The 26,521-nt window shown below is 33.8% G+C and overlaps 1 protein-coding gene across 1 annotated transcript; it reads right to left on the bottom strand.

Annotated features, from left to right (window-relative positions):
- Positions 1–568: 568 nt before the first annotated feature.
- LOC107942771 (dehydrogenase/reductase SDR family member FEY) lies at positions 569–25,924 on the bottom strand. The gene is made up of 6 exons (XM_041117821.1): positions 25,389–25,924; positions 25,174–25,310; positions 24,444–24,545; positions 22,646–22,738; positions 21,662–21,734; positions 569–1,147 (listed from the first exon to the last, which is right to left on the bottom strand). The coding sequence occupies exons 1-6, from the start codon at positions 25,501–25,503 to the stop codon at positions 885–887; spliced, it is 783 nt and encodes a 260-aa protein (XP_040973755.1). The 5' UTR covers positions 25,504–25,924; the 3' UTR covers positions 569–884.
- Positions 25,925–26,521: the final 597 nt, after the last annotated feature.

Below are 26,521 nucleotides of genomic sequence, written 5' to 3' on the forward strand. Positions count from 1 at the left end.
TTTTGGGTCTTACTCAAAAAAGAAAATTACAATTATGATAAGCATTGTTTTCAACTAATATCTTCTTCTTTTTTTCAAATCTCAATGATACATATATTTTAAGAAAAAACCCCAAATTTTAATTTTTTTTCAAATATATTATTTTAATCCCAATTTTTATTTGGTTTTATTTTTATGAGAATACTTTTATTTTATAAAATATTTTTAAATCACTTTATTTCATAAACATCAAAAAGCTTTATAAAAGTTTAGCATGTACTTTATTTTAAAAAAATAATACACTTATAAAAAATAAAGATATTAAGAAAAATAAACATTTTCTTGTATATAGAGTAACCACAAAATGAGTTGTTTAAACACAATGAACATAATATATTCAATGCAGGTATCGGATTCTATTTTAAAAATTGGCATATATTTAGATTTAGATTTAAAAGAAATTATATAGAGTTTCCAACTCCACTAATTAGACTACCACAATTCTTAAGCATAAGACTGACAAAATAAAATAAAATAGGAAACATGCAGACAAATTGACAGGTCTAGCTGAAGCATGTGAAGAGTTAGATTCAGAAACAGCTGCAGATATCTTGTCTACATTTATAAATTAGTCTATTAGGAGAATACAACTTGGTGTAAAATGTTACATCCAAGGTTCAACTGAATCCCATATAATTCTCAAACAGTCCACTGTGTATCGAATACGTTAGGGGAGCATACCCTCATGAGGACAAGCCTGATAATGATAACAACAATAATAGTACCCGAAAATGGAACCAAATGATATGGTGTAAGCTCTAACCTTTCGCCACCAATAGAATGGCTTCATATAGAAAAATGAACATCCAAGATCTGTAGCAAACCTACTTTTTCTTCTGTGGAAATTAGTCATTTTGAGTGCCGTATCGACATTTGACTTCCTTACCTTCGATGAGTCTTTCCACAGCATCTGAAGGAAGGCCAATCATCTCCAATGTCTTCTCCCACACTTCGAATGAAGTCTCGACACTGTGTGCTTCTTCAGAAGGATTTGTAGGACGACAGTCTTGGGAAATGAATGCACAAACGGGCCACTCATCGGCTTTCAGCAACTCACAGTACTCTGGAATCTGGGGATCTGTAGCCGAGAAAAGGGCACTCCTAGAACCTACATTGATATTGAGTGACGGAAAAATTAGCTCCCAATTCCCCTTATTCGTGTTTCCATTAAAGTTTCTCTATTCTAGTAATATGTTATCAGAAACTATTTTCTTTGCCTCACAGCAAAATCCTTTAATACATGAAAATTCTTCAATAAATTGGGAATCCAAATTTTTAAAGAACTTGAAAAAGTTTGAACTTACAATTAAAATAGGCACGAAAAAAAATTATGCCAATTTTCAAGGTTGAACAATGAATGATTAAATCGTATATAGATACTATTCCAAATGAATGCTGTTTTGTTATTTATTCAACCACTGCATTCCGATCTATCCACTTTGACCATTTTTTAATCACTTTTAAATAGAACATTGCAAGTTTCACATAAAAACTAAACCTTATTCACTGTTATGAAGGAAAATTGCAAAGAAATTTATTATTAGTGCAATAGAAAAATGTTTGTGCCAACATCTTAAACTGAAGGAAACATAAACTCTTGATGGTGTCAGGTGTGCAGTCAAGCCTCAAGTTTCAGTCTAAAGATCAAGTCAATTCAGTTTTCTTCAGCTTTATAAATTATAAGGCTTGTGCATATCACCACATTCATTGCAAGAGTAAGTAGTTGTTCTACTTGAAAGAAACCTATAGAACAGTTCCCATGGTGATTTGTGAAATTGTTAGTGTTTTAGAAGATTCAATATTTGAAGGAGCAGCTAATACCACAAACTAATTTCAGGTGCATCAATGCTTCTTAAGCCTAGATGGACAAAGGGAAATATTTGATCAAATATTGTCAGTACAATGGCAAGTGTCTCGTCCTAAAAGGCTGGGCAGTTACACACCCTATTGATAGCAAGTCTTGCTAGTGGGGAAAAAAAATCATTTATATCATTTTACCATTATGAATTAAGGCCAACACAAGGGGACTTGATATATGGTGATAATCTTTGCAATCATTCAGGTGGTGAAGAAGTTGAAACAATTAGTGAACATGTAAAGCAAGCTTGAATTGCATACAATGAATAAACCACATATAGTAGCTAATAATTCTCGTTATACAAAAGACTGCGAAGGCCATTGACAAGAACAAATAATCCAATTACTGCACAACAGCGAAAATGTATACTGAACATTGAAGTTCACACCCGTATATTACTTGGAAGGCTTATGGAATGACTCAACTTGATTTATTAACAGATTTATTAACAGAAACCTTTATTTATAGAGGTAGGCATAGATGATTATACCCCGCAAGATTGATGGTCGGTAGAGTAACAATCTTGGATTGGTGATGACAATAAATCCTAAGATTGCATTATTATGCCCCCGCAAGATTGATGGTAAAAAAAGGTGGATTTTTTAATTGAGGACGTTGAAATGACGAACTCTTGTTGTGAGTTACGACAACATAGAACTGAATTTAAGATGTATTTTGACATCCATTAGGCAAGGCTTGATTGGTTGGTTTTGGTGAATAAGAGTTGGTGTTGTTTCTGCCGAAAAAAGTAAATAGTTGGAGCTATATGAAAATGCAAGCATATGCTCGTCGAGCGAAAGGATTAAAAAAAGGCATATAGGCCAAGATCGAAACCATGTCATTAGACAAAAGGCTCAGATACCATATGGAAGTAATGGAAGTAATGGAAGTAATGGGATGCTTATGGAGTGCCTCCACTTGATTTATTAATAGAAACCTATACTTATAGAGGTAAGCATAAATTACATTTAAAATATAAATAAGATAAAACAATAATTTAAAACAATTTAAAACAATTCAAAACTAGGATAAAAGATAATAACTTTATTTGAATATTTTAAATCCTAAGATTACATTATTACCCTAATCTGTAAAATTGTTATCATTTCATTGACTCCTATGTGTTAAGCCATGTAATACAAATATACAATCATGTTTCACAATGTTCTGTGATCAAATTCGCTTAACATTTTAAAACCAGAAATCCTGGCATTCATCAAGCTAGCATTGCCTGTTAGATTTAACTGTTTGATTGAGAGAGAGGATGTTGTTCTTTACATCATTGTTTGAAAAAAACTCTTATGGTTTTCTTAGGTGGATTGACGAGTGCTTTTATGGAACATAAAGGCCTCCAGTGCAAAACTTAAGTATCTGAAAATGTTGTGGAGTATACTTAAGTTTTTAGATATTTAAGTATCTAAAAAGCTCCAGTTGACAATTAGTTATGACGTGAAAAGGGGGATAGAGGGATGAAAAGGACCAAAATAATGTATGGAGTGGTGTGGTGTGGTGTGGGAAAACTGTAAAAAGAATGCAGGAATTAAATTCAGGAATTTATTCTCTTATTCATTCCTTGTAATCAAGGATTGGATATAGGCGAGACTTTAGTAGAGATAAGCAGCAGATATTTTCGAGATAAACTATTGATCCTGTATTTAGTTTGTTTCCCTAATTAGCCTAGGTTTTGTAAAATGCATATGTACATTCTTTTAACTCCGTACATACAAGACAGAATTAGAATTTCTCTTTTCAGTTTGTGACACATCTTCTTAATCCATTTCAGTTCACAACATGGTATTAGAGCCAAATTGGCTTCCTGTGACATTTATTCACTGAATTTTTTGGTGCTCTTTATAGAGTTATTTTCTTTTTGGTGAATAAAATGAAACAAGCGCTTAAATCGAAAAACTAAGCCAACGATATCATTACAAGACGATAACAAACTTTGTAAGCTAACTATGCTCTAAAACTTCCATTCTCCTCACCAAGGAAGAATTCTAAACTGTCAATTCCCATCTTGAATAACTTTGACCACCTCTAGGCTATCAGTGCATACTATCACTTTATCAAGACCTCGCCCATGAATGAGCAATTGACCCTCCTAAATCCCCCACAGTTCAGCCTTTAACACTGAACACTCCCTCAAATAATGATTATATCCAAGGATCCACCTTCCATTATGATCACGCACCACTCTCCCTGCGAAGCAAAACCAGCACCTGGCTCAACCACACCATCAGTATGTAAGTGACACCAATTTCCTATAGAAGGATGGCCTACTTCAGTTACATGTTGTCCAAATGAGTTCTTCATATTAGCCAAGACATATTGTTTCGCCCAACTAACAAAAACTTTTACAATGTCACTAGAATTCCAAGATATTCCTTGAAAAATGAATAAGTTTTTATTTTTCCAAAGACGCCAAACAATCAATCCAATTAAGCAAGACCAACTAATCCCCATATTAAGCATCCATAAATGATCGTTTAAATTATTTGCCAACCATTCAATTAAATTTTTGAAGTAAAAATTACCTTGTTTGCTATTAGGCACAACCTGACTCCAAACCTCTTTAGCGGTTGGGCAATCTCTAAGCACATGTAAAATATCTTTTAGCTCATTGTGGCAAAACAAGCAAGAGGGATCTTGTCCAATTCCTTGTCGTACTCTTTCCTCATTAGTAAGAATTTGTTGTTTAAAAACAAGCCAAAGGAACACCCGGACACATTATGGACCTTTATACATCCAAGGGACTTTTCACCTACTCTTTCTAGTGTTCCACGAATTCTTCCAAATAATCCGATACGCACTTTTAACAAAGAATGACCCTATTTGAGTATTCAACCAAGTGATTCGGACCCGCTGAAGGATGGGGAAAGGGTATGCTCACAATTCTTTTGATAGATTCCTCTGATAGCCATACACGAAATAGTTCAAGATTTCATGTGCTTTCTCTTGTTATCATTTCATTAAGTCGACAGTCTGGTACAAGATTACCATGAGAAGATATTTGTTTAAACAAAGGCCCTAAGTGTGGTATCCAAGAATGCTTCCAACACCAAACAGAACGGCCATCTCTTATAGACCACACTAAATTTTCATAAAGTAAAAGCCATATCTTAGCAAGAGCTCTCCAAAGGAAAGAACACCTCCCTCTCGCTATACTGTCTGGCATCTTCTCCATCATGCCATGCTTCGAATGAAGAATATGAACCCATAAAGCATTATCTTTTGAGACTATATTGAAACCCAACTTCATTAAAAAGGAAGCATTTTGGTCCTCAAGTGCTGAAATCCAAGACCACCACAAGCATGAGGTTGACACACAGAACCCCAGTTGACTAAATTCATCTTCTTCTTTCCATTCAATGCTCCCCAAATAAATTGTCTGACTAAACTCTCGATTTTCGCACAAATACATTTGGGTAACATCATGGATTGTATAAAATAATTAAGTATAAAAAGGAGTACAGATTGTGCTAAAGTAACTCTACCTGCAAGAGAGAGTTGTCTGGCATCCCGGTTATATCAACCACAAACCTTAAAGTACTACTCGTCACTTTATCATGAAATAAAAACACTCCCAAATAAGTTCCGAAATTCTGTACCTTTTGAAATTCAAGTATATAGCTAATCCTGTCCCTTAGCTCCTTATCAACACCACTAGAAAAGAAAATATTAGTCTTGCAAGCGTTGACCCGAGCTTGTTTCAAATCTATTTTAGAAAAAATAATCAGGTCATCAATAAAGAAAATGTGAGATAACTCCGATCCATATCGAGATAGCCGAATGAGATACCATCTACCACTACAAATAGCCGAATGAATACTATGACTCAGCCATTCCATACAAAGCACAAACAAGTATGGAAACAAAGGTTACCTTTGCCGAATCCCTCTAGCAGGTTTAACCTTTGCGTAGGAATCCCATTCCACAAAATCTGCATGGTGGAATTAGAAATAGCCGACATGATTATCTTTTTAAGATAATCCGGTATACCAACCGATTTTTGGGAAACATCAATGAAGTTCTAGCAAACCCTGTCATATGCTTTCTCCAAATCGATTTTGACAGTCATCCATCATTTCTTATTCTGTTTCCCTCTCATAGAGTGGAAAACCTCCTGCGCAATTATGGCGTTATCTGAAATGTTCCTTCCTGCTATAAAATCGACTTGCTTTTGTGTAATTATTTTAAGAAAAACCATTTTGAAACGATTAGCTATAATTTTCATAATCAACTTGTATAAGACAGAACAAAGACTTATAGGATAAAATTGTGAAAGATTCTCTGGATTAGAGACCTTAGGGACAAGGACAATAAGAGTATTATTTAACCCCGGATCAATAATTTCACCATCAAACACCCTTTTCACCCAATCACAAATAGCGCTTCCAACCACTTCCCACTGTTGGAAAAATAAGACATAAAAACCATCACTCCCCAGAGCCTTCAAAAGAGCCATATCGATGAGAGTAGTTGTGACAGCCCAAAATTGACCCTAGTCGGGAAGTGGTTTCGGGACCGCTAAACCGAGTCACCGAAATGTTTGAATGTGATATTTATTGTCTAGAATATGTAATTATGAATGTGTGAAAATTTCAAGCTTCGATTTAGTCGATTGCATGTGAATTCAGTTAGTAGGATTTGTGTGACACTTTTGAAATGTGATAGGCTAATCTATAAGGATCTAATAGTGCATGTAATAAAAAGGGAGGACTTGCATGTCAAATTTCCCCCCCTAATTAGTAGTGGCCGACCATGCTATGAGTGGAAACATGTCACAAACATGTTATGTTAGTGAGGTATGTTAGGAAAAATAAAATAAGGAGTATGGGTAATAAAGAAATGGAAAAAAAAAGAAAGAATGTGTGTGAGTGTTCCCCCCCATTGCCTTGAGTTAAAGAAAAGAAAAAAAAATTTGTTCATCCTTTTTCATTTCTTTTGGCCGAAAATTCTAAGGAAGGAGGAATTCATTTCTTTTGGCCGAAAATTCTAAGGAAGGAGGAAGAAGTTCTTGCTTCATGTTTGGTTTGGAAGAGGATTAGGAGGAGGTTTGGCCATACTTGTATCTAGATTAAGGTATGTTTGAGGTTGTGCCATGAGATTCATGCATGTTTTTAGTTGCTAGCTTGAGTTCTAATTAGCCCATGGTTCAAATCTTTGCTATGTCATGGGAATGATATTCGGCCTAGGTGGATTTTGTGTTAATGCCATTGCATGCTAAATATGAAGTTTGTTAATGATACATGTGATGTTGGATTGATGACTCTTGGATTTTCTTTTTAGCATTTTTGAGTGAGACATTAAGTTCTTTGTTTAACCATGACCAAAATTGAAATGGTTTGGTGTTGTGATGTATTCGGCCATGGTATATCCATAAGTATGATTTATGCTTATTGCATGGTAAGTAAGATTTGTGTTTTGGATTTATGTTCATGTTTAGTTATAATCAACTTTGAGATTCGGCTCTTGCACATATATATATGTTTGCACATGACGTATTGGTATGACATATACAATATCTCAAGGTATATATTTACATATGATGGTGTTTCGGTTATGGAGTACATGATGGATGCGTATTGAGTTATAATATGTAATGCATTAGTTAGTAAAAGGTATGCCATTTGTGTGTGGTATTGAGTATATAATTGGCCTCAACATAGACATGCATAATCGGCCACATGAATGAGTACATAGGTTGATGTGTTGTTCGGCCATAGGTAAGCATATTGAAGGCTTTATCTTGACTTAGAAAATTCAGCTAAGGAGAGTATTAACTAATGTGTTGAGTTTGATTCATGATTCCGTACATATGTGACTTTAATGTCTAATGAATATATGTGGGCCAAGTACCTTGAGTTCCTCTTTTCGATGCTCAAATGATTAAATCAATTTATTTGTTAAATTAAGCTCAAGAGCAAAGGGGAACTAAATCTGATAAAGGGAAGGAAAAAGTTGTCGAATAGCCATCGGAATCGTTCGACAACATCCGAGGTAAGTTTTCGAGTAATGGGACTTAAATTATGATTCGATTAGATTATGTCTTAAGTAAATCAAAATCATGCTCTTATATGTGGCTATTGAGCCGAAATTGTAAATGTGATAAGTGTCTTGTGTTTGAGCTTTGGTAATGAAAATGAAATATGAATGTGTCATGATTTATTGATATATGTGCATGGTTACTCGAATGATATCCGAGCTAAGTCCCGAAGGCTTTTGTGCTAAGCGACTACATCCGGACTAAGATCCGAAGGCATTTGTGCTAGCGACTATATCCGGACTAAGTCCCGAAGGCATTTATGCTAGTGACCATATCCGGGTTAAGACCCGAAGGCCTTGTGCGAGTGGTTATATCCGGCTAAACCCTGAAGATGCTTGATTTGGGAACGAGCGATCTTGCTGTAAAAATTTAAATTAATACGCTCGTAAAATCCCAGCGATGAGGTATGTTTCGTGTGTGCTTTGAATTAGTTGATCCCTTACAAATCTGTATTCGCTCAGTCGATAAATGAGCTACCGGCCCTTGGCTAAGTTGATCTTTTGTGTATGAACATAAGGGTTAGTAATGTGAAGTAAATATGATATTGAAAATTTGTGCATATGAAATTATCTGTTTAGCTATATGAATGCTATACTTTTGTTATACTGGAATCCCTTGCTCAAAACTTACTAAGCATAAATTGCTTACTCCGTTTCTTTGTTTCTCTGTTTTATAGATTTTGGCTCGTCAGCTATCGGACTCGGGATTTTTGGAAGTCGAAGTCTCCCACACTATCAAAGCCCCCTTTTGGTACAATTTTGGTTGAACTTTGAAATGGCATGTATAGGACTACCCTTTTGTTGTTGGTCATGTACCCTTCGATTTTGTGTAAATTTGGATAGCCATGCGAAAATGGCTTAAATATACTTTGATCATAGCATTATAATCGTTTTGTATGTTGTCCGTCGAGAGGTATGGAAATGTTGGTAACGGTTAGCCATGGGAAGGGTTATTCTTGATCACTTTTGGAATATGTATGACAAACTCTAGTTGATCCATGGAGGATCATGAAATAGGTAAAGTTTACTTTAAAAAAACAGATGCTGGCAGCAGCAGTGATGTGGATGTGAAAAATCACTAAAAATAGTAGGAATGGAATTAAATAGTGAATAAATTATGTAAACGAACCTTGATGAATCTATTTTCATAGGAAAGTAACGAAACGATCATATGGACAGTATGTTAAGAGATATTCAAGTTCTCGTGAGACAGGGCCAGAACGGTTTCTGGATTCCCTGTTCCGACTTTGGAAATTCATTATAAATTAACCAGAGATAATTAGAAGTCATGCCATATATGCATAGATTCCCTTTTGAGTCTAGTTTCTATAGAAACAAACATCAGTATTGAAGCCCTGTACAGGGAGATATCCAAGTCGTAATGCGCAAAGGTCAGTGTAGTCGATCCCTGTAACATGAGAGAATTTGACTAATAAACTGTACTAATTGGCCCGACCAAAAATTCTAGAAAAAAATTTGTAGATGCATATATGAGTCTAGTTTCAGGGAAAAATCATGAAGCTGATTTTCGAGTTGTGAAACTCAAGATATGATTTTTAAGGTGACAGTGACGCAGTTAGCCAGCTTGCCTGGAAAATTTAAAATGGATTGTGCAAAGAAGTGATTTAAGTCTGCAAACCCCTCGTGTCCGACTCCGGTGACGGACTCGGGTACGGGGTGTTACAGTAATTCTTATTTTCTCATCCGAAACACTTTTACTTAGAAAGTCTGTCACACTAATCAAGCTGTGGGAATGAGCTAGGTGGTAAACCTCTCATTGATACTGACACTCCCCCATATAACTTCAGGATGTAATTAACCGTTTCATCCTAATTATCCTTTGGGTCATAAATCCATTCTCCAACTTGATTTCGAAAGACATTAATTCAATTGAACTTCTTCTTTTGAATCGTATGGCTATGAAAAAATCTAGTATTCTGATCTCCCAATCTAAGCTAGTCACATCAAGTTTCTTGTGTTGAAATATGTATATATTTTAAATTTAATTAGGTAGATAAATCTTATTTGGATAGATAAGTTTTATTCATATTCTAGAAATATTTTTATTTTATCTTTTAGTAGTTTACTAGAATAAGGGAACTATTTTCTTTTTATGTTTTAGTAGTTTATTAGAATAAGGGAACTATTTTCCCAATTAGGATTAGAACTTTTTTTTCTCTATTTAAGTTCAATTCTTTAGTTAATAAGAGAAGTACAATTTTATTCAAAGCTCTCTTGAAATCTTTCATGGCATCAGAGCTAGGTTAAAATCTCTAGTAACATCATGGTTAAAACAGCCTTCACTGGAGATAAGAGATCCAGCAATCAAACAGAGGAAAAATGTTCTTCAGTTGAAATAACTACCGAGAGTACAATGACTCAAGGGACAGAGGCGTCTCACCTTTCTGTTCAACTGACATCTCACAAGTTGAATGGCAAGAATTATCTGAAATGGTCGCAGTCCGTAAAATTAGCAATTGATGGGCGCGATAAGCTAGGTCATTTAAATGGAGAAGTTGAGCAACCATAGGTAGGTGATCCAAAGATGAGCAAGTGGAGGTCAGAAAATTCTATGGTAATTGCGTGGCTTATTAATTCCATGGAAGCTTCCATAGGTAAACCTTTTCTTTTTCTCCCAACTGCTAAAGATGTTTGGGACGCTGTGAAAGACACCTATTCAGATTTAGAAAACACTTCACAGATTTTTGAGTTAAAAATAAAACTGTGAAAAGCTAGGAAAGGGGAAAAAGAAGTTACTCTTTATTATAATGAGATGATGTCTCTTTGGCAAGAACTGGATCAGTGTTATAATGATGAATGGAAGTGTCCCGGAGATGGTGTAAAAGCTATGAAAAAAGAGAATGAAAGAGCTTATTTGTTTCTGGCTGGTTTAAATAAAGAATTTGATGAAGTGAGATCTCGGATCCTAGGGAAAAAATCGCTTCCAAAACTTCGTAAGATTTTTTCTGAGGTTAGAAGAGAGGAGACAAGGAGAAAAGTAATGTTAAAGCCAGGGTTTGAAGCTAATGATGATAATTCTGCTCTTGTAACTATTAAAAATAATGATGATAGTGAAAAAAAGAAAAAACCTTGGTGCGATCACTGCAAAAAATATTGGCACACTCGTGAAACGAGTTGGAAGCTCCATGGGAAACTAACAAATAGAAGGAAAAAGAATGGCAATGGTCGTGGTTCACAATCAGGGGATAGCAGAGCTTTCCAAATAACTAATAGAAATTATGAGGGCCAAAGTTCTCTGAAAGGGTCTCCATTCACTAAGGAACAATTAGAGCATCTACACAAGTTTTTTCAATCACCACAATTTCGGATGAATTCTTCTATTCCTAACTCATCCAATAATCCTTCTTCCTCTTTTGCCCAATCAGGTACTGATTTTTCTGTTTTTTTCAGTGTCAAGCCTTGTAAAACAAACACATGAATCGTTGATTCTGGAGCTAGTGATCACATGACTAGCAGTCATTTTCTTTTTTCAACTTACACAACTTGCGCAGGAAACAAAAAGATCAAAGTAGCAGATGGGTCCTTCTCGGCAATAGCCGGGAAAGGCACTATTAAAATTTCATCTTCCTTGGTTTTACATATGTTTTATATGTGCCAAATCTAGCTTGTAATCTCATATCGGTCAGTAAATTATCCCAGTCCTCAAATTGTCATGTTATATTTGACTCCTCTATGTGTAAGTTTCAGGACATGGTCTCGGGGAGGATGATTGGCAATGCTAAAGAATTTAGTAGAATTTACTTTCTTGAAGACGACCATCTAAGTCAACCAACAACTACTTTATGTTTAAATTCTGTTTCTGATTTTGATAAGGTTATGATTTGGCATTATAGGCTTGGACATCCTAATTTTTATTATTTAAGATATTTGTTACCTAATCTATTTAAAAATAAAAGTCCTTCATATCATTGTGAATTTTGTGAATTGGCTAAACATCATCGGTCATTCTTTCCACCTCAAAAATATAAAGCCTCCAAACATTTTTCGTTAATTCATAGTGATGTTTGGGGACCTTCAAGAGTCTCGAATTTTTCAGGAAAACGTTGGTTTCACATTTATTGATGATCATACTCGACTTTGTTGGGTGTTTTTATTAAAAGATAAGTCTGAAGTTAAAAATGTGTTTCAGTCTTTTTATGCTATGGTGAAAACACAATTTGGTGTGAAAATAGAAGTATTTCGAACTGACAATGGTAGGGAATTTTTTAGTGACCAATTAGGTATTTTCCTAACCAAACATGGAATAGTCCACCAAAGTTCTTGTACAAATACACCACAACAAAATGGGATTGCAGAAAGAAAAAACCGACATCTTTTGGAAGTAACCGGAGCCTTGATGTTCACTAGTCAAGTACCACGTTATCTTTGAGGCGAAGCCTTGTTAACAGCTACATATCTTATTAATAGAATGCCCAGTAAAATTCTAAATTATAGAACTCATTTGTCTCTTTAAAGATAACTTTCCTAACTCTAAATTGATTACAGATTTATCCCTCCGAGTTTTTGGGTGTAGTGTTTTTGTTCATCTTCACAACCAAGGTAAACTAGATCCTAGAGCAAAAAAATATGTCTTTGTTGGTTATGCTTCTAATAAAAAGGGTTACAAATGTTATGATCCAATTGATAGGAAGATTATAGTTACCATGGATATCACATTTGTTGAAACAAAATCTTATTTTCATTCTAATCTTCAGGGAGAGAATTATACTAAAGAAGATTCTATAATTGATCAAGAAGAGACTAGGAATATACAACATAGGGATTCTAATAATGGGGAAGGCGAATTTATAATTAACACAAAAATTAATGATGTTAATGTTAATGAAAAGGAGGATGAAGGTGTAGAGTCTGATCATGAAAATAAAGAACAAACAAAGGAGTTAATTGTTTACTCAAGAAGAAATCGAAATCAAGAAAGTGGAATCCACCAGATTCATCACCAAGAATCTGACCCGCAAGATCCTGTCAAAAGCCCAGGTAAAGCTCATAATTCAACCAATGAATTTTTTGATTTAGATATTCCAATTGCCAAAAGAAAAGATGTTAGAAATATTGTCAAATATCCCATGTCTAACTTTGTATCCTATAAAGCTTTATCTTCGACATTCTCAACCTTTGTTTCGTGTCTTGATACTGTCCAAATACCAAAAAATGTGAAAGATGCTTTACAGGTTCCTGAGTGGAAGGAGGCTATTTTAGAGGAGATGCGTGCTCTTGAAAAAACAGGTACATGGGAAACAATGAAATTACCTGTAGGGAAAAAAACAGTGGGCTGTAAATGGGTGTTCACAACCAAATTCAAACCAGATGGATCTTTAGATAGATACAAAGCCCGGTTAGTAGCAAAAGGGTACACTCAAACATACGGGATAGATTATCTTGAAACATTTGCTCCAGTGGCCAAATTAAATTCCGTCAGAGTTCTTTTATCAATTGCTGTTAATCTTGATTGGTCTTTACAGCAACTAGATGTGAAGAATGCTTTCCTAAATGGAAAACTTGAAGAAGAAGTTTACATGGATCCTCCTCCAGGTTTTGAAGAAAAATTTGGAACTCGAGTATGTAAACTCAAGAAATCTTTATACGGTCTGAAGCAGTCTCCTCGAGCTTGGTTTGAACGATTCACTCAAGTTGTTAAAAAACAAGGTTACTCACAAGGGCAAGCTAATCACACAATGTTCTATCGACATTCACAAAAAGGTAGAATGGCTGTTATTATAGTTTATGTCGATGATATCATTATTACAGGAGATGATGTGGATGAAATAAGACGTCTCAAGGAGCATCTAGCATTGGAGTTTGAGATCAAAGACTTGGGTCCTTTGAAATACTTTCTTGGAATGGAAGTTGCTCGATAAAGAAGGGTCTTGTGGTCTCTCAGAAAAAATATGTGATTGATCTTTTAAAAGAGGCTGGGATGAGTGGTTGCCGCCCAGCTGACACACCAATTGATCCAAATGTAAAATTTGAAAATAAAGAAGGTCGATTAGTTGATAAAGGGCAGTACCAAAGATTAGTTGGTAAGTTAATTTACTTATCACATACAAGGCCAGACATAGCTTTTGCAGTAAGCTTAGTGAGTCAATTTATGCACTCCCCAATGGAGGAACATGAAGAAACAGTGTTTCGAATTCTAAGATACTTGAAGAGTTCACCGGGAAAGGGCTTATTCTTCAAGAAATCCGAACAAAGAGGAATTGCAACTTATACAGATGCAGATTGGGCAGGCTCAATAACAGACAGAAGATCTACATCAGAATACTGTACATTTGTTTGGGGAAACCTTGTGACTTGGCGAAGCAAAAAACAAACTGTTGTAGCAAGAAGTAGTGCAGAGGCTGAGTTTAGATCAATGACTCAAGGAATTTGTGAAATGGTTTGGTTAAAAAGAATTATGGAAGAGTTGAGGAAACCAATAATTTCACCAATGAAGTTGTACTGTGATAGCAAAGTTGCCATTAGCATTGCTCACAACCCAGTCCAACATGACAAAACTAAACATGTTGAGATTGATAGACACTTTATCAAGGAAAAGATTGAAGAAGGACAAGTGTGCATGCCGTTTGTTCCTTCAAAACAACAGATTGCTGACATACTCACCAAAGGACTCTCTAAGACAAGCTTTGATTTTCTTGTAAGCAAGTTGGGCATGATTGATATATATGCACCAACTTGAGGGAGGGTGTTGAAATATGTATATATTTTAAATTTAATTAGGTAGATAAATTTTATTTGGATAGATAAGTTTTATTCATATTCTAGAAATATTTTTATTTTATCTTTTAGTAGTTTACTAGAATAAGGGAACTATTTTCTTTTTATGTTTTAGTAGTTTATTAGAATAAGGGAACTATTTTCCCAATTAGGATTAGGACTTTTTTTTCTCTATTTAAGTTCAATTCTTTAGTTAATAAGAGAAGTACAATTTTATTCAAAGCTCTCTCGAAATCTTTCATATTGTTACAACAATAATTCTTCTTGATGAGTACAAACTCTAATTCCTCTCTTAACTCCATCTCCTATTAAAGTAAGTGATCAGAATCCAAATATTCCATCTTTTTTTTAATACTAAATAAAGTACTAATCAATTTTCTTTTATGAGTGCCAATGTGCTCATAGATCGATTTGTTCCAATATTTGATATTGGCAGAGAACTGAGCAAGGGAATCAAACATACTACCATTAAATTTTCACTTCTCTTTGACAAACTCAAAAAAATTTGAATGTTCAGTCCACCCAGCAAGGAAAAGAAAAGACCGACCTCTTGGAAAATTAATCTTTGGCCTTAGAGAAAGACAAAGAGGCCTATGATCCGATTTAAGTCTTGGAAGATTAGTAACCAAACAGTTCGGAAATGCCCTTACCCAAGCATCATTTCCAAGAGCTCTATAAGTCTTTCAAAAATTCCTCCTCTGTGCCAAGTAAAAGATGGTTCTCTAAATCCCAAATCTTGCAAAGCAATTGACTCAACAAACTCACCAAAAGAGAGACATCTCCTACCTTGTGCCCTCCCCCCTTGTTTTTCGCTAGTGGAAAGGATTGCATAAAAGTCCTCAATTGCCATCCATGAATGTGGCTCAAAAGGGACGACAGACTTCAATTCTCTCCAAAGCATTTTCCTTTTCATTCTATCCGGACTGGCATAAACAAAAGTTATAAAAATATAGTGATCTTGAGAGCTGCTACAAACTTGAACCAAAATAACCTATGGATGGTTACAGACTACCTCCACCCTAACCGATTCTTTCCAACCAACCCAAATAACACCATAAAAACCATCTGCTTCTACCCGATAAGACTATTGAAACCCTAGATTATCAATAATAGCATCTGCTTTAAAACCACTAACCCTTGTCTCCAAAAGACTAACAATGTCCGGTCTAAATTCTGAATTATATTCCCGAAAAATACGATGAAATTTTTTGCTCGCGGACCCCTAACAGTTCCAAGAAAAAACAGATAAATTCAGATCCATAAATAAATAAAAGGCCAAGGTTTACCGACCTTCACTGTCGACCAGCAATATTAGCTTCCAATTTCCTATTAACTGAACTAAGACCGCTTGTACCACCTTCATTTCCAAGTTGAGAATAGATATTGTCCACCATATTATTAATCGAATCCGAAATTGGTATCCGATTATTACTTGACAACTTGAATCGATTTAAAAGCAAGGATTTAATTCAAGGATTTACTCTCTAATTTATTCCTTGTAATCATGGATTGGATTTAGGAGAGATTAGAAGCATATTTTTAGGAGATATAGCAAATTTTTTAAATATATTTTATTGATTATGTATTTAATTTATTTCCCTAAGTAACCTAGATTATGTACTATAATGTACATACTTTTCTCATAAAATATAAGACAAAAATTCAGAAATTCTCTTTTCAATTTCTAGCACCTCTTTTCAGCCTTTTCAGTTTACAATAAGTGGTTACATTCTTAGTTTTGCGTTAGAAATAGAATGTTTGGGAGTTTGAATGATCCTTCCAAAAGATTATAATAGACTTTTTTTAAGCAACAGTAATTTGTCTGCAAGGGAGGAAGATGGAAGAAATTGATAGATGGTGATAGATGGATAATTAGACATTCATGGGAGGCTCTTTTCATGGAGGACCTTGAATGGTTTTTTATTAGAGTTTATAGATAAGAGAAAAGAGAGGTACCCCTTTAGCTAATCTATTAGAAGACTTTATGGGAGGGTCCTTGAATTCTATGTCGTTAAGAGGAGATTTAGTTCCCTGGATTCTCTATACGAAAAGAGCTTTTTTTCTAGAGAGGGAAAGGAGCTTTGAACCCAGGCTTAAGAAAGGAACTAATGCACTTACTGTTGAGCCAAATGCTCTAGTGTGTATACAATGAAAGAGTTCCACAGACACGGAGAATGTAAGTATGAACAATGCTTTGAACTTTGCTAAAGTAACACCCTAGGTTATTTTCTTCACAATGGTAGAACCTTTTATAACCTAAGCTAATCAAGGGACTAATCAGTAGGTATATGGAAATAATGAAATAAAGTCATAGGTTGTTCTTGTACCCCTAAAATGAAAGCTAAAATCTTTTTTTTTTCTTCTTCTTCTTCTTGATGTTTAAGTGTCAATAGTATTGGTCATAATTTCCTGGTTTAATGGAGATTGCAGATTTTATTTTTAGAATCTTACTTAGGTTTTTCATTATCTTATTGGGTTATAATATTAAGTTGTGAACTTTCTTTATAGAATCTAATTATTTATTAGAAGCCTAATAAAAATACTACTTCTAATCAAGTTTGAATTTCTTTTAGGTTCAGATTTTCTATAAATAAATGCACTCTTTCTAATGAGAAAATATTCACAGAAAATTTCTAGTGTTGTTGTTTCCGTAATCTATCTTATGCAATCAAACTTAGGTATGAATCTTAAAAAAGCTTTGAAGCTTTTCTCTTAACTTATCAAACTTTCTCCTTGTTTTCTCAAGAAATCATAGCAGAAAATCACCATCAACCCTAACCTCAATGCTGTCTTACAATATGTTGCTCCAACTCTTCATTACTAGAAATGCCTCTGTTTGACACCAATGTCAGATGCATATCTAGATAGGGATGCGGGAATATGACCCTTTATAGACCCTCTAAATAGTTAAAAAAGAATTAGAAAAAAAATTAAATATACCCACGATAGACATATTTGTATGACATTTGTACCCGAATTCAAGTAACATAGGTCTTACATCAAACACCTTTTTATAGGGATCAATAAATATTGTGTCAATAGATTGGAAGGAGAATTTTCCGAAAGTTATTCAAAGTATTTTTCCATGTCCACCCTTAGACATCAAACACCCCTCCATAAGGGTCAATTTGACATTGTACCAATAGATAGGAAGGAGCATTTTTCAAAAGTCATTTAAAGTATTTTGTCATGTCCACCAGCAATTCACCAACATATTTTGCTTGTCGTGGCTGGTACAAGGTCAAGCCTCGTACCATTTTGTTTTAAGAACATGCAAGAAAATTACCTAGCAATGCTAAAGTAAACGGTTTTCTTCTTTAATAAGAAGATTTCATATATTTCAATATTAATGTTACAGTTTTTTTATATTTTGCATGTTAGTATCAAAGCATCGAAAATTATACATATTTTATGATACTTAGAAGTATTTATATTTCTTCCACAAAAAAAAAAAAGTAATTATATTTCACGTGAATGTTAATTTCTAGCAATCCTCAAGTTGCGAAATTAATTTAACAACAGGGTATAACCAAAATATACAAAAATGGCTGTTAAAGAAATTTAATTTTAAAATTTTTTTTTAACAAACACATTAAATATGATTCAATTATTATAAATAAAAAGATCATAAATGAACCAACTAAAAATTAAAAGATTAATTCAAATAAATATTGCTAATGTAAACCCGTTAAATTATGCTCAAATCTCTTTCATTCATAAATATTAACTTTTGTTATATTTATTCATCAATTTCATAATAACTAAAAATCTATTAAACCTTCAAGATGAAAAGTGAAAATCAAGCGAACATTTAAGACGGAAAGAGAAAAAGCCATAACAGTTTAGTAGTAAATTCTTTTGGCACAATGGATTAGAAGTTCAATTGCCTTGAAGATCAACTCCTATTTTGGTAATTTTCTAATATATCTCCCGACTAAGTTTGATGTCAGAGTCAAGTGACACCAGCTCAATTAAAAAAAAGATTAAAAAGTTAAATTTTAAAACAATTAAAAAGAATTCTTATAAGGGTCCTAATGTCTTTTAGTATAGTTATATAATTTATACTTAAATAATGTTGGAAAATTACTTAAAAGCCATTTTTAGTAAAGGATCGAATATTATTATAATCGTGTTTTCATCTTCTTCTTTTTATATGAAATGCTTAAATAAAACAATCTAAAACGCAATTTCTAAGGATTGAATCCATGCTTGAAGAATACATATATGCAATTGCTTTATCACTACACCTATGATTTAATTATTGAAAATCCTTTTACAAATATAATTTTAATATTAACTTTTTCTTTCACTCATATTGTGGGAGTGACAATCTAGTTTGTATTAACTTTTTCTTTCACAAGTCAACAAGACACCAATTTAGTAGGTAAATGACTAAAAACATATTCTTTTTACAAAGAAAAAAAAATATTACTATGAAGGTAGTTTTGTCTTTTTATATTTTATATAAAACCTATAAATTTAAGTAAAACCTAGAATATATCTAGAAAAATACCATGTATGACAAGATGTGAACATAAGAAATTAGTCTTCAAAGCCTTAACTTTATCATTTCAACTAAAATCATGTCTTATTTTTACCATTATTAAAAATAATTAAAATTTCTTCTCTTTTCTCCCGTCATAATTAAAATTTCTTCTCTTTTCTCCCGTCATTTCTTTCCTTTTCTTCTCTTTCTTTTCATTATTTGAGTGTTTTTGGCCAAATCGTTATTTGAGTTTATTAGTCGTACTTTTATTGATCTTTTGAAGAAAAAAAAACTTCTCTCGTCCCTTTTGGAGCCTTACCTTCCACCCACTCACTAAAAATTTAGAGCAAGAATGAACTAAAGTACTCAGAAATTTTCAAAAGCTCCTCCGCTCACTCACAATCAAGAAAAACTGTTCCAACGAATTAAGAATGGTTAACATGGATCTTCTCAAGGAAGTTGTTTGGCTTCACTAGTCTTATTGTGGCTCAAAAATAACAGAATTTTACAGGTGTAAAACGAAGGTAGAAGACATTAAAGCAAAATGAATGTGATAGCATATAATGAGGGGACTTATCTTTCAAAGAACGAAACAAAATACTGACACTTGCAAATGATATCTTAAATGTGACTGTAGGAGAGAACTCATTTAAAGACACGAGTTAGAAGGAATTTGATTCATAGGGATAGAAAAACACATTGTTTGATGGCTCATGCTCATAGATATCTAAATGCTATTCAAAGCAAGGTGATCTACAATGTTGCATTTGGAAGAGGCTATTTGTAGTTTCTATGAAAAGCTTGTGGAGCCAAAAGGAGAGAATGTCTCCTTTCTAAAGGTGGCAAATTATACCTGAACCTAAAAACTGGAATGATGATATCCAACTTGATCTATACCAAATTACCAGAAAAGTTAAACAGTCAAACCAAAATAAACCTATACTTGAAACTAACCGAACTAGAGAGAACCTACACTTGAGTATCTCAAACCCAAAATAACCTGAATCTAAAACAAGCCAACCCACGACCATCTGATACACACTCATAAAGGCCTGAACTGAAACTTAAAAAATAAGACTTGTAATTAAATGACTTGTGTAAGAAAAAATTCCAATGATAAACTTGTTTTTCCTCTTTATTCGGAAGTTAAATTTTGGAAAGGTATTTCTCATTCATTATACAATTATAAATGTATTTTTCAACCTTTTTAAGGTTGAGATATATAACTTTGAAGATTTAAACTCAATCATAACATTAAGTATGGTTTAAAACATGCTAAATAGTAATATGAATACCAAGAAGTCTATGCACCAGCTACTATTATCCAAAGACTCACACATACATATGCTATGTAAACTAAGAAACAAGCGTCATTAAAAAATATAATATACTTTTGAGATAATCATATATAGAAAAAAGTGTTGAAAGTCATATGTAATGTAATAAATTTAATCATTCTTATTTAAGGAAAATTTGTGATCTAATTACATTAACATTATACTCTATTTTTAACTATTTATTTTACATTTTTAACTTTTAACTTTTAACTGTACAATGCTTCAAAAAACCTCAACAAAAAAAACTGTTTCATATTTTATTTTAGTAGAGCACTATTTCAATACTGCTGTAAAAGAAAATGATTATTAATTATTTAGTGTTGAATTTTCAATTTATCCAATAGCCTTTATTCCTAAAATGTCTAGGACTGTCTATATAAAATAGTTTAAAGCAGTCAACCTAGTCAGTAATGTGCATAAATTTAATGTGTATTCTTTAAGCAAAGAGATTAAAAAACCAGGCACCACTATGGGAGTATGGGTCCTTCCAAAATGTTTCTAGGGAAAGGAAAGTTCTTGGTATGTTCATAGTAGCATATGCCATCATAAAAAAATTTCTTGAAGATGGGTAACAAGCATGTGATTAGCAAGCTTGAGATACAGCTTTCTTGTATTATTTTGTGTTGAAAGTGGTTTTGACTGTAAATAGCTTTTGGAAAGTGAATGGATTACTTCAGCTGAATTTATTGATGGGGAAAATTTTCAATTTCTTGTGTGTGGAGTCGGTTCCCTTCTATTAACTTGCTTAAACAGTTGGTATTGATTTCATGGATGAAACTTGTAGCTAGGAGTAAAGGCTTGTACGGATAAGGAGAAAACTTAACCAATCCCTCTCTAGATGATCTGTAAATCCACTAGCACATGACGATTCATCTTAGTTTCTTAAAGATGCATGACATCATAGACCAAGAATTCATTTGGCATGCCAAAAAGAATATAAATTGCAAAAAGGTTTTACAAAGTTTAAATTTTTAACAAAATAAAAAGGAAAGGAAAAAGTTCTGAAAACGACCCTAAAATATTACCTTGATGTGACAATTATTTATATGATGATGATAGATATGGCAAACGATAGATATGCTTCCCAAAAGAAATGTGCTACATGCATTAACAGAAAAAAATTAAGAAAACACAACTGAACTAACATTGGTGAATACTTACCCTCTTGAGCACTGAAGATAAAATAGGGTATTAAATGATATGCAGCTTGAACAATTCTGGGAAGATCCCGAGCCTGCATTCAAACACAGAAGATACAGTAAAATAAGTTCAACATTGTCAATGACAGAAACATAAAGACTGTCAATTATGTGATAAGGATGATTAATCAGAAAATAAGAACTCACAGCTGAGTGAGATATGACGAAAAACAAAAGATTGTTTGTAATAAATGGAGGCACATGCATCAAATAATTTAGATTACCTTAGCAAACAAATTTTTCAAAAATAAATAAATAAAATAGTTACCATCTATGTAAGGACTTTTCATTTTCCCTAACTCAAACATGTGTATAGGGGTAAGATACTCAAAATATAAGGAGAAACTTTGAAAACATTGAACATATTCGTGTGGGACACTACATCTATCCGACAATCGCCACCGAGTTCGAGCAACATAGGTTACCGTAGTTCAAAAACATAAGTTTTGAATAATAAATTTTTCACTTTTATTATTACAAGACATAGACAAGAAAGCCTGTTGTCTTTACACATATTCTCTCCAAGAATGGTTTTTGTTAGAAAAATAGGGCATGTAAATGCATGAGGAACCATGAGAATAACACATTCATACTTCGAGCCTAATAGCTAATTGAGTGCACATCAGTAAAAGATTCCATGTCCAACTTTATACAGGACAAGGGTCATGTTGTTAACAATAACCATGGTCTGCAGCCATCAAGATGTTGTCCAATCAATCTTTCCGAAAGCAGATAGTACTCTCCCAGTATTTTATGGCTCTGTTGCATGTACCCTTCAATTTACCTTAACACAATGAATACTTCGACTTTCCAAACCACAGGAAAACTCACAGAGAATGACATATACCATGTGGTCTACATAGATGACATGTTGGTAAATAAATTAAATATAACAAACATTCAAGTGATGACCTTTCTAATAACTGAAATGCTCTAATAGACTTACAACATTTGTGTGCACAATTCCAGGTGATACACACACAACGTTAACACCAGCTTCAACAGGTAGCCGTTTGTGGAGGACACTGCTAAACATGACCTGCAAGCAGAGGCACCACTTTCATAAGCCATTGTCGATGTAATATATTTTACTTTACATCTTGCTTATATCCAACTTTTTATTTCTAGATGATCAGTTACTACAACAGGATGAAAAATAATGTATGCTGTAGAAAACACTAGAGGTTGCATTGAGTTGAAAGACCAACTTACTTGTTAAACTAAGTGATCTCTCTCCATATTTAAATTTAGAAGGGAGAAAAAAATTGTAATTGTATTGTTGCAAGGAGACATCCCAATTGTTAGCAATTGAAAATTTTAACTAGGAGGTATCAAATTCAATAGAAGAAGAAAGGGGTTTGCGAATGAGAGAGGATTACCTCTCCTTGGATTTGTTATACAAAGTGACCTCCCAATTTAATTTTACGCTGAATTGAAGTTAAGAATAAAATTGTAATAAGGAGTGTAAGTGTAACATTACCTTGACAAAACAGATCATGATCATGATCAGTTAGAGCTTGTTTATGTTCATTTATAAAGCTTAACAAACAAGTTCAAAAAAACCTTTTTAGGCATGCTTGAAAGACAACACGTGAACATGGGTAAGCTTAACTGGTTTATGTTCACGAACAAGCTTGATAAAGTGTTTGTGAACAAGCAAAGTAAAAGGTCTGACAATAACTTATCATTCATCATTCCAAATCTTCTTACACAAACAAATTATGATTTAACATTTATGTTATTGGAAAGTAGGATAAAAAAGATTGAAATTCATTTGTAAATTTTGTGAAACATTATTGCAGAGTTATTTTTTTTAGGCACAAAAAACACACACACAAAAGATAAATCTGGAAACATGAGCAAGAGAAGAAATCCACTCCTTAAATGGAGTTGTCAAATTCAACTGGCAACGTGAAGGAGCAAGTGGTGCTGCGATATAAATCCATCCTTAGACCTAATGCACTCACCTTTATTCCAAGGGAATCATAAATGGCTTCACATATAGGACCCATATTATTTTTTAGAAGCTATCTTTAGCAAATGACATTTTTGGAGTCTGTTTTTGAGTTAAAAGTTTTTATAATGTGGCTTCAATTGAGAGCTTGATATGAGCTAATGTTTAGTTAAATGCTCAGTTAACTCAACCAAGCTCAGTCCAAACAATTTGGCTTGAGCTCATTCATGTTCAGGCCTGTCTAAATTTAGTCGAGCTGGGTGTAAGCAAGTTATACTCAACTCAGCTGGGATTGGATCATTTACAGACCTAACTGTAATGATTTTGTCCCCAAGAAACATCCCAATCATTTGCTATTGAAACATTTATTCGGGGGTCTCAATTTCAACTAGTGGAAAGCTGAATGAGGTTTACAGAAAGAGGGACTGGGATGCAAGAACCAAGGGCAGGGAACAAGAACATGTTTGACAAGGAAATCATTGAAGACTTATTTACTCTTTCTATGCAATTTCAGTTTTAAGAATGTACAATTCTAGATATTTTATTGTTAAGGGCCAAAGCTGTAAAATAAGTATACTTAAAGCCTGCTAAAGAATGAAGGAAAGGGGTTAGCTTGACAGCTAAACTTACCCATGTAACCCAAGTTTAATCATGTGAAAAGCACTACAAGGTAAGCTGCCTATTTGGTGTCCACAGGTGAAGCCGAAGATGTGATGTAAAAAATCATAATTCAATGAAAATTTAAAGCCAGCTGGCTGTTAGAAGGAATTGAAGTGACTTCTGATTATACCTGTGCTAGCTTGCTGCTAGTATATCCCAACAGGCTTGAGTATTTTCTTTTCCCAGAAACAGCATTCATGTCTTCTGTATCAACGAAGCCAACATAATGCATCTACAGAAGAGAAACATCAAATACTTCATGAAAGAAATAACTTCCACACAATACTGGCGATGAAGATTATGATAACTATCAGTAGTATTATTAGTATAAGGCACTCTACCATACAAAGAAAGCTTAGAAGAAAACTGCACATGAAAATAAAAGCAACAGAAATGGTCAAATTCAAACTTCCAGCAAGAGCCAAATCAAGCATTGACCAAAACAAAACACAATTTCAAGAACATAATGCTCAACAAAATCACAGTCATTGGAACAAAGTTACAAAACCAATCTAAAAAACATGAGGTTTAGCAACCGCATATGTAATTGCAGACCCTTACAGAAGTTTCATCTTTGATTCTTCTCATACCAAATGCAATGAACAAAGTGCATAATGTTTAGTGAATTCCCTAATACTACTGCATCACTTACCACCTCCTACATACCCATTCCAATAAGCCAACAAAATGGGGAGTGCATTTCACCAGCAAAAGTAATTGCACATGAAGTGATACAAGAAAGCAATGGTTAGCATCAAGATAGCAGGGCAGCGGAATCTTTGCCGCCAGTCTCCTCATTTTCCCTCTTCTAGAAGAGGGAGTAAAAGTCTAGTAAGGGTTATGAGCTGAGTGGAACTTACAACAGAATTGACATTAATGATTCGACTTGGAGATCCTCTAATAAGGGATGGCAAAAGCAATATTGAGAGCTGTGCAGGAGCCAGATGATTGACTTGCATATGTTCCTCAAACCCATCCTTTGAAAACTTCTGGGGTTCTGCATATAGCAAGTTGAAATATAAATCTCCATTTTTTGGGTTCCAAAAGTTAATGAAATCCAAAAAAAATGACGAACCTCCGATTGAAAAAATTCCGGCATTATTAATAAGAACATGTAATGGTGCGAGACGAGCATTCCAGGCATTAGCAAAAGTGACTACAGAATCCAAGGATAGAAGATCAAGTTGCATGACCTCAATGTTCAAAGGGAGCCCATGCCAAGAGGCAGACCATTGATTAATCAACTAATGAGCTGCCTTAGGATTCCTGACAGCCATTACAATATGTGCCCCAGCTTCAGCCAATTGCCTAGCAATTTCCCTCCCGATGCCGCTTGTGGAGCCAGTTACGATGCAGGTGAGGTCGCTCAAGGGCGGCAACTCTAATGGGTTGTGCAGGTGACTCGCCGTTATTCTCTGGAAAAGCATCTCGTAGATCACGTACATCCATCCTCTCAACCATTCGATCCAACCCAACCCTTGCTTCCTCTTCGCCATTCCCACTCCCACTCCCACTCAATGATTTACGATTTTTCTTTTTGTCTTCTCTCTTTTTGTGTGTTCTGAGAGTAGTGCTATACGCTAAGCAAAGAAGATTTTAGTGTGAAATGGGTTACTACACATTTACAGTCATATACTAATTTTATTGGCCGCAGTAAAAGCAAGCGTTTTTCCCGGCCTACAAAAAATAACCTCTTTTTTTTCTAATCTTTTTACCCAAAAACATTTAGAAATAGTTAATATTCTTACAAACTTATATCAAATTGTCTGTAATTTTTATTCTGTTAAGATATGTTGTATTTTTATTTTTAGAAATTAATCCTTCTATTTATTTAAGTTTAACGGTTAAAATTGTTAATTATTTTATTAAATTCATATTTACTATAATATTATTTTTTAATTATATGATTATTAGGTCATTTTTTTATTTCAAATTATCACATCAATAAATTTAACAAAAAAATTTAATAATTTTAATAACTGAATCTAAATTTTAAATTTTATAAAGTAAAATAATTAAATTTTTGAAAATAAAAATATTTATGACAAGTAATTTAAATGCTTTCTCATAAACCTGGGAGAAACTTGGAGAAAAACTTGATGGTCAAAATCTGGAATTTGAAGGAAATAAGAAATAGAGTGAGAAGAAGGGAAATTTTCCAATTCTGAGTGGCTAGAAAGAGCCCATTACAGGCAGCCAAAAGCCTAC

Source organism: Gossypium hirsutum, chromosome A07, assembly GCF_007990345.1.
Source record: "Gossypium hirsutum isolate 1008001.06 chromosome A07, Gossypium_hirsutum_v2.1, whole genome shotgun sequence".
Lineage (NCBI taxonomy): Eukaryota > Viridiplantae > Streptophyta > Magnoliopsida > Malvales > Malvaceae > Gossypium > Gossypium hirsutum.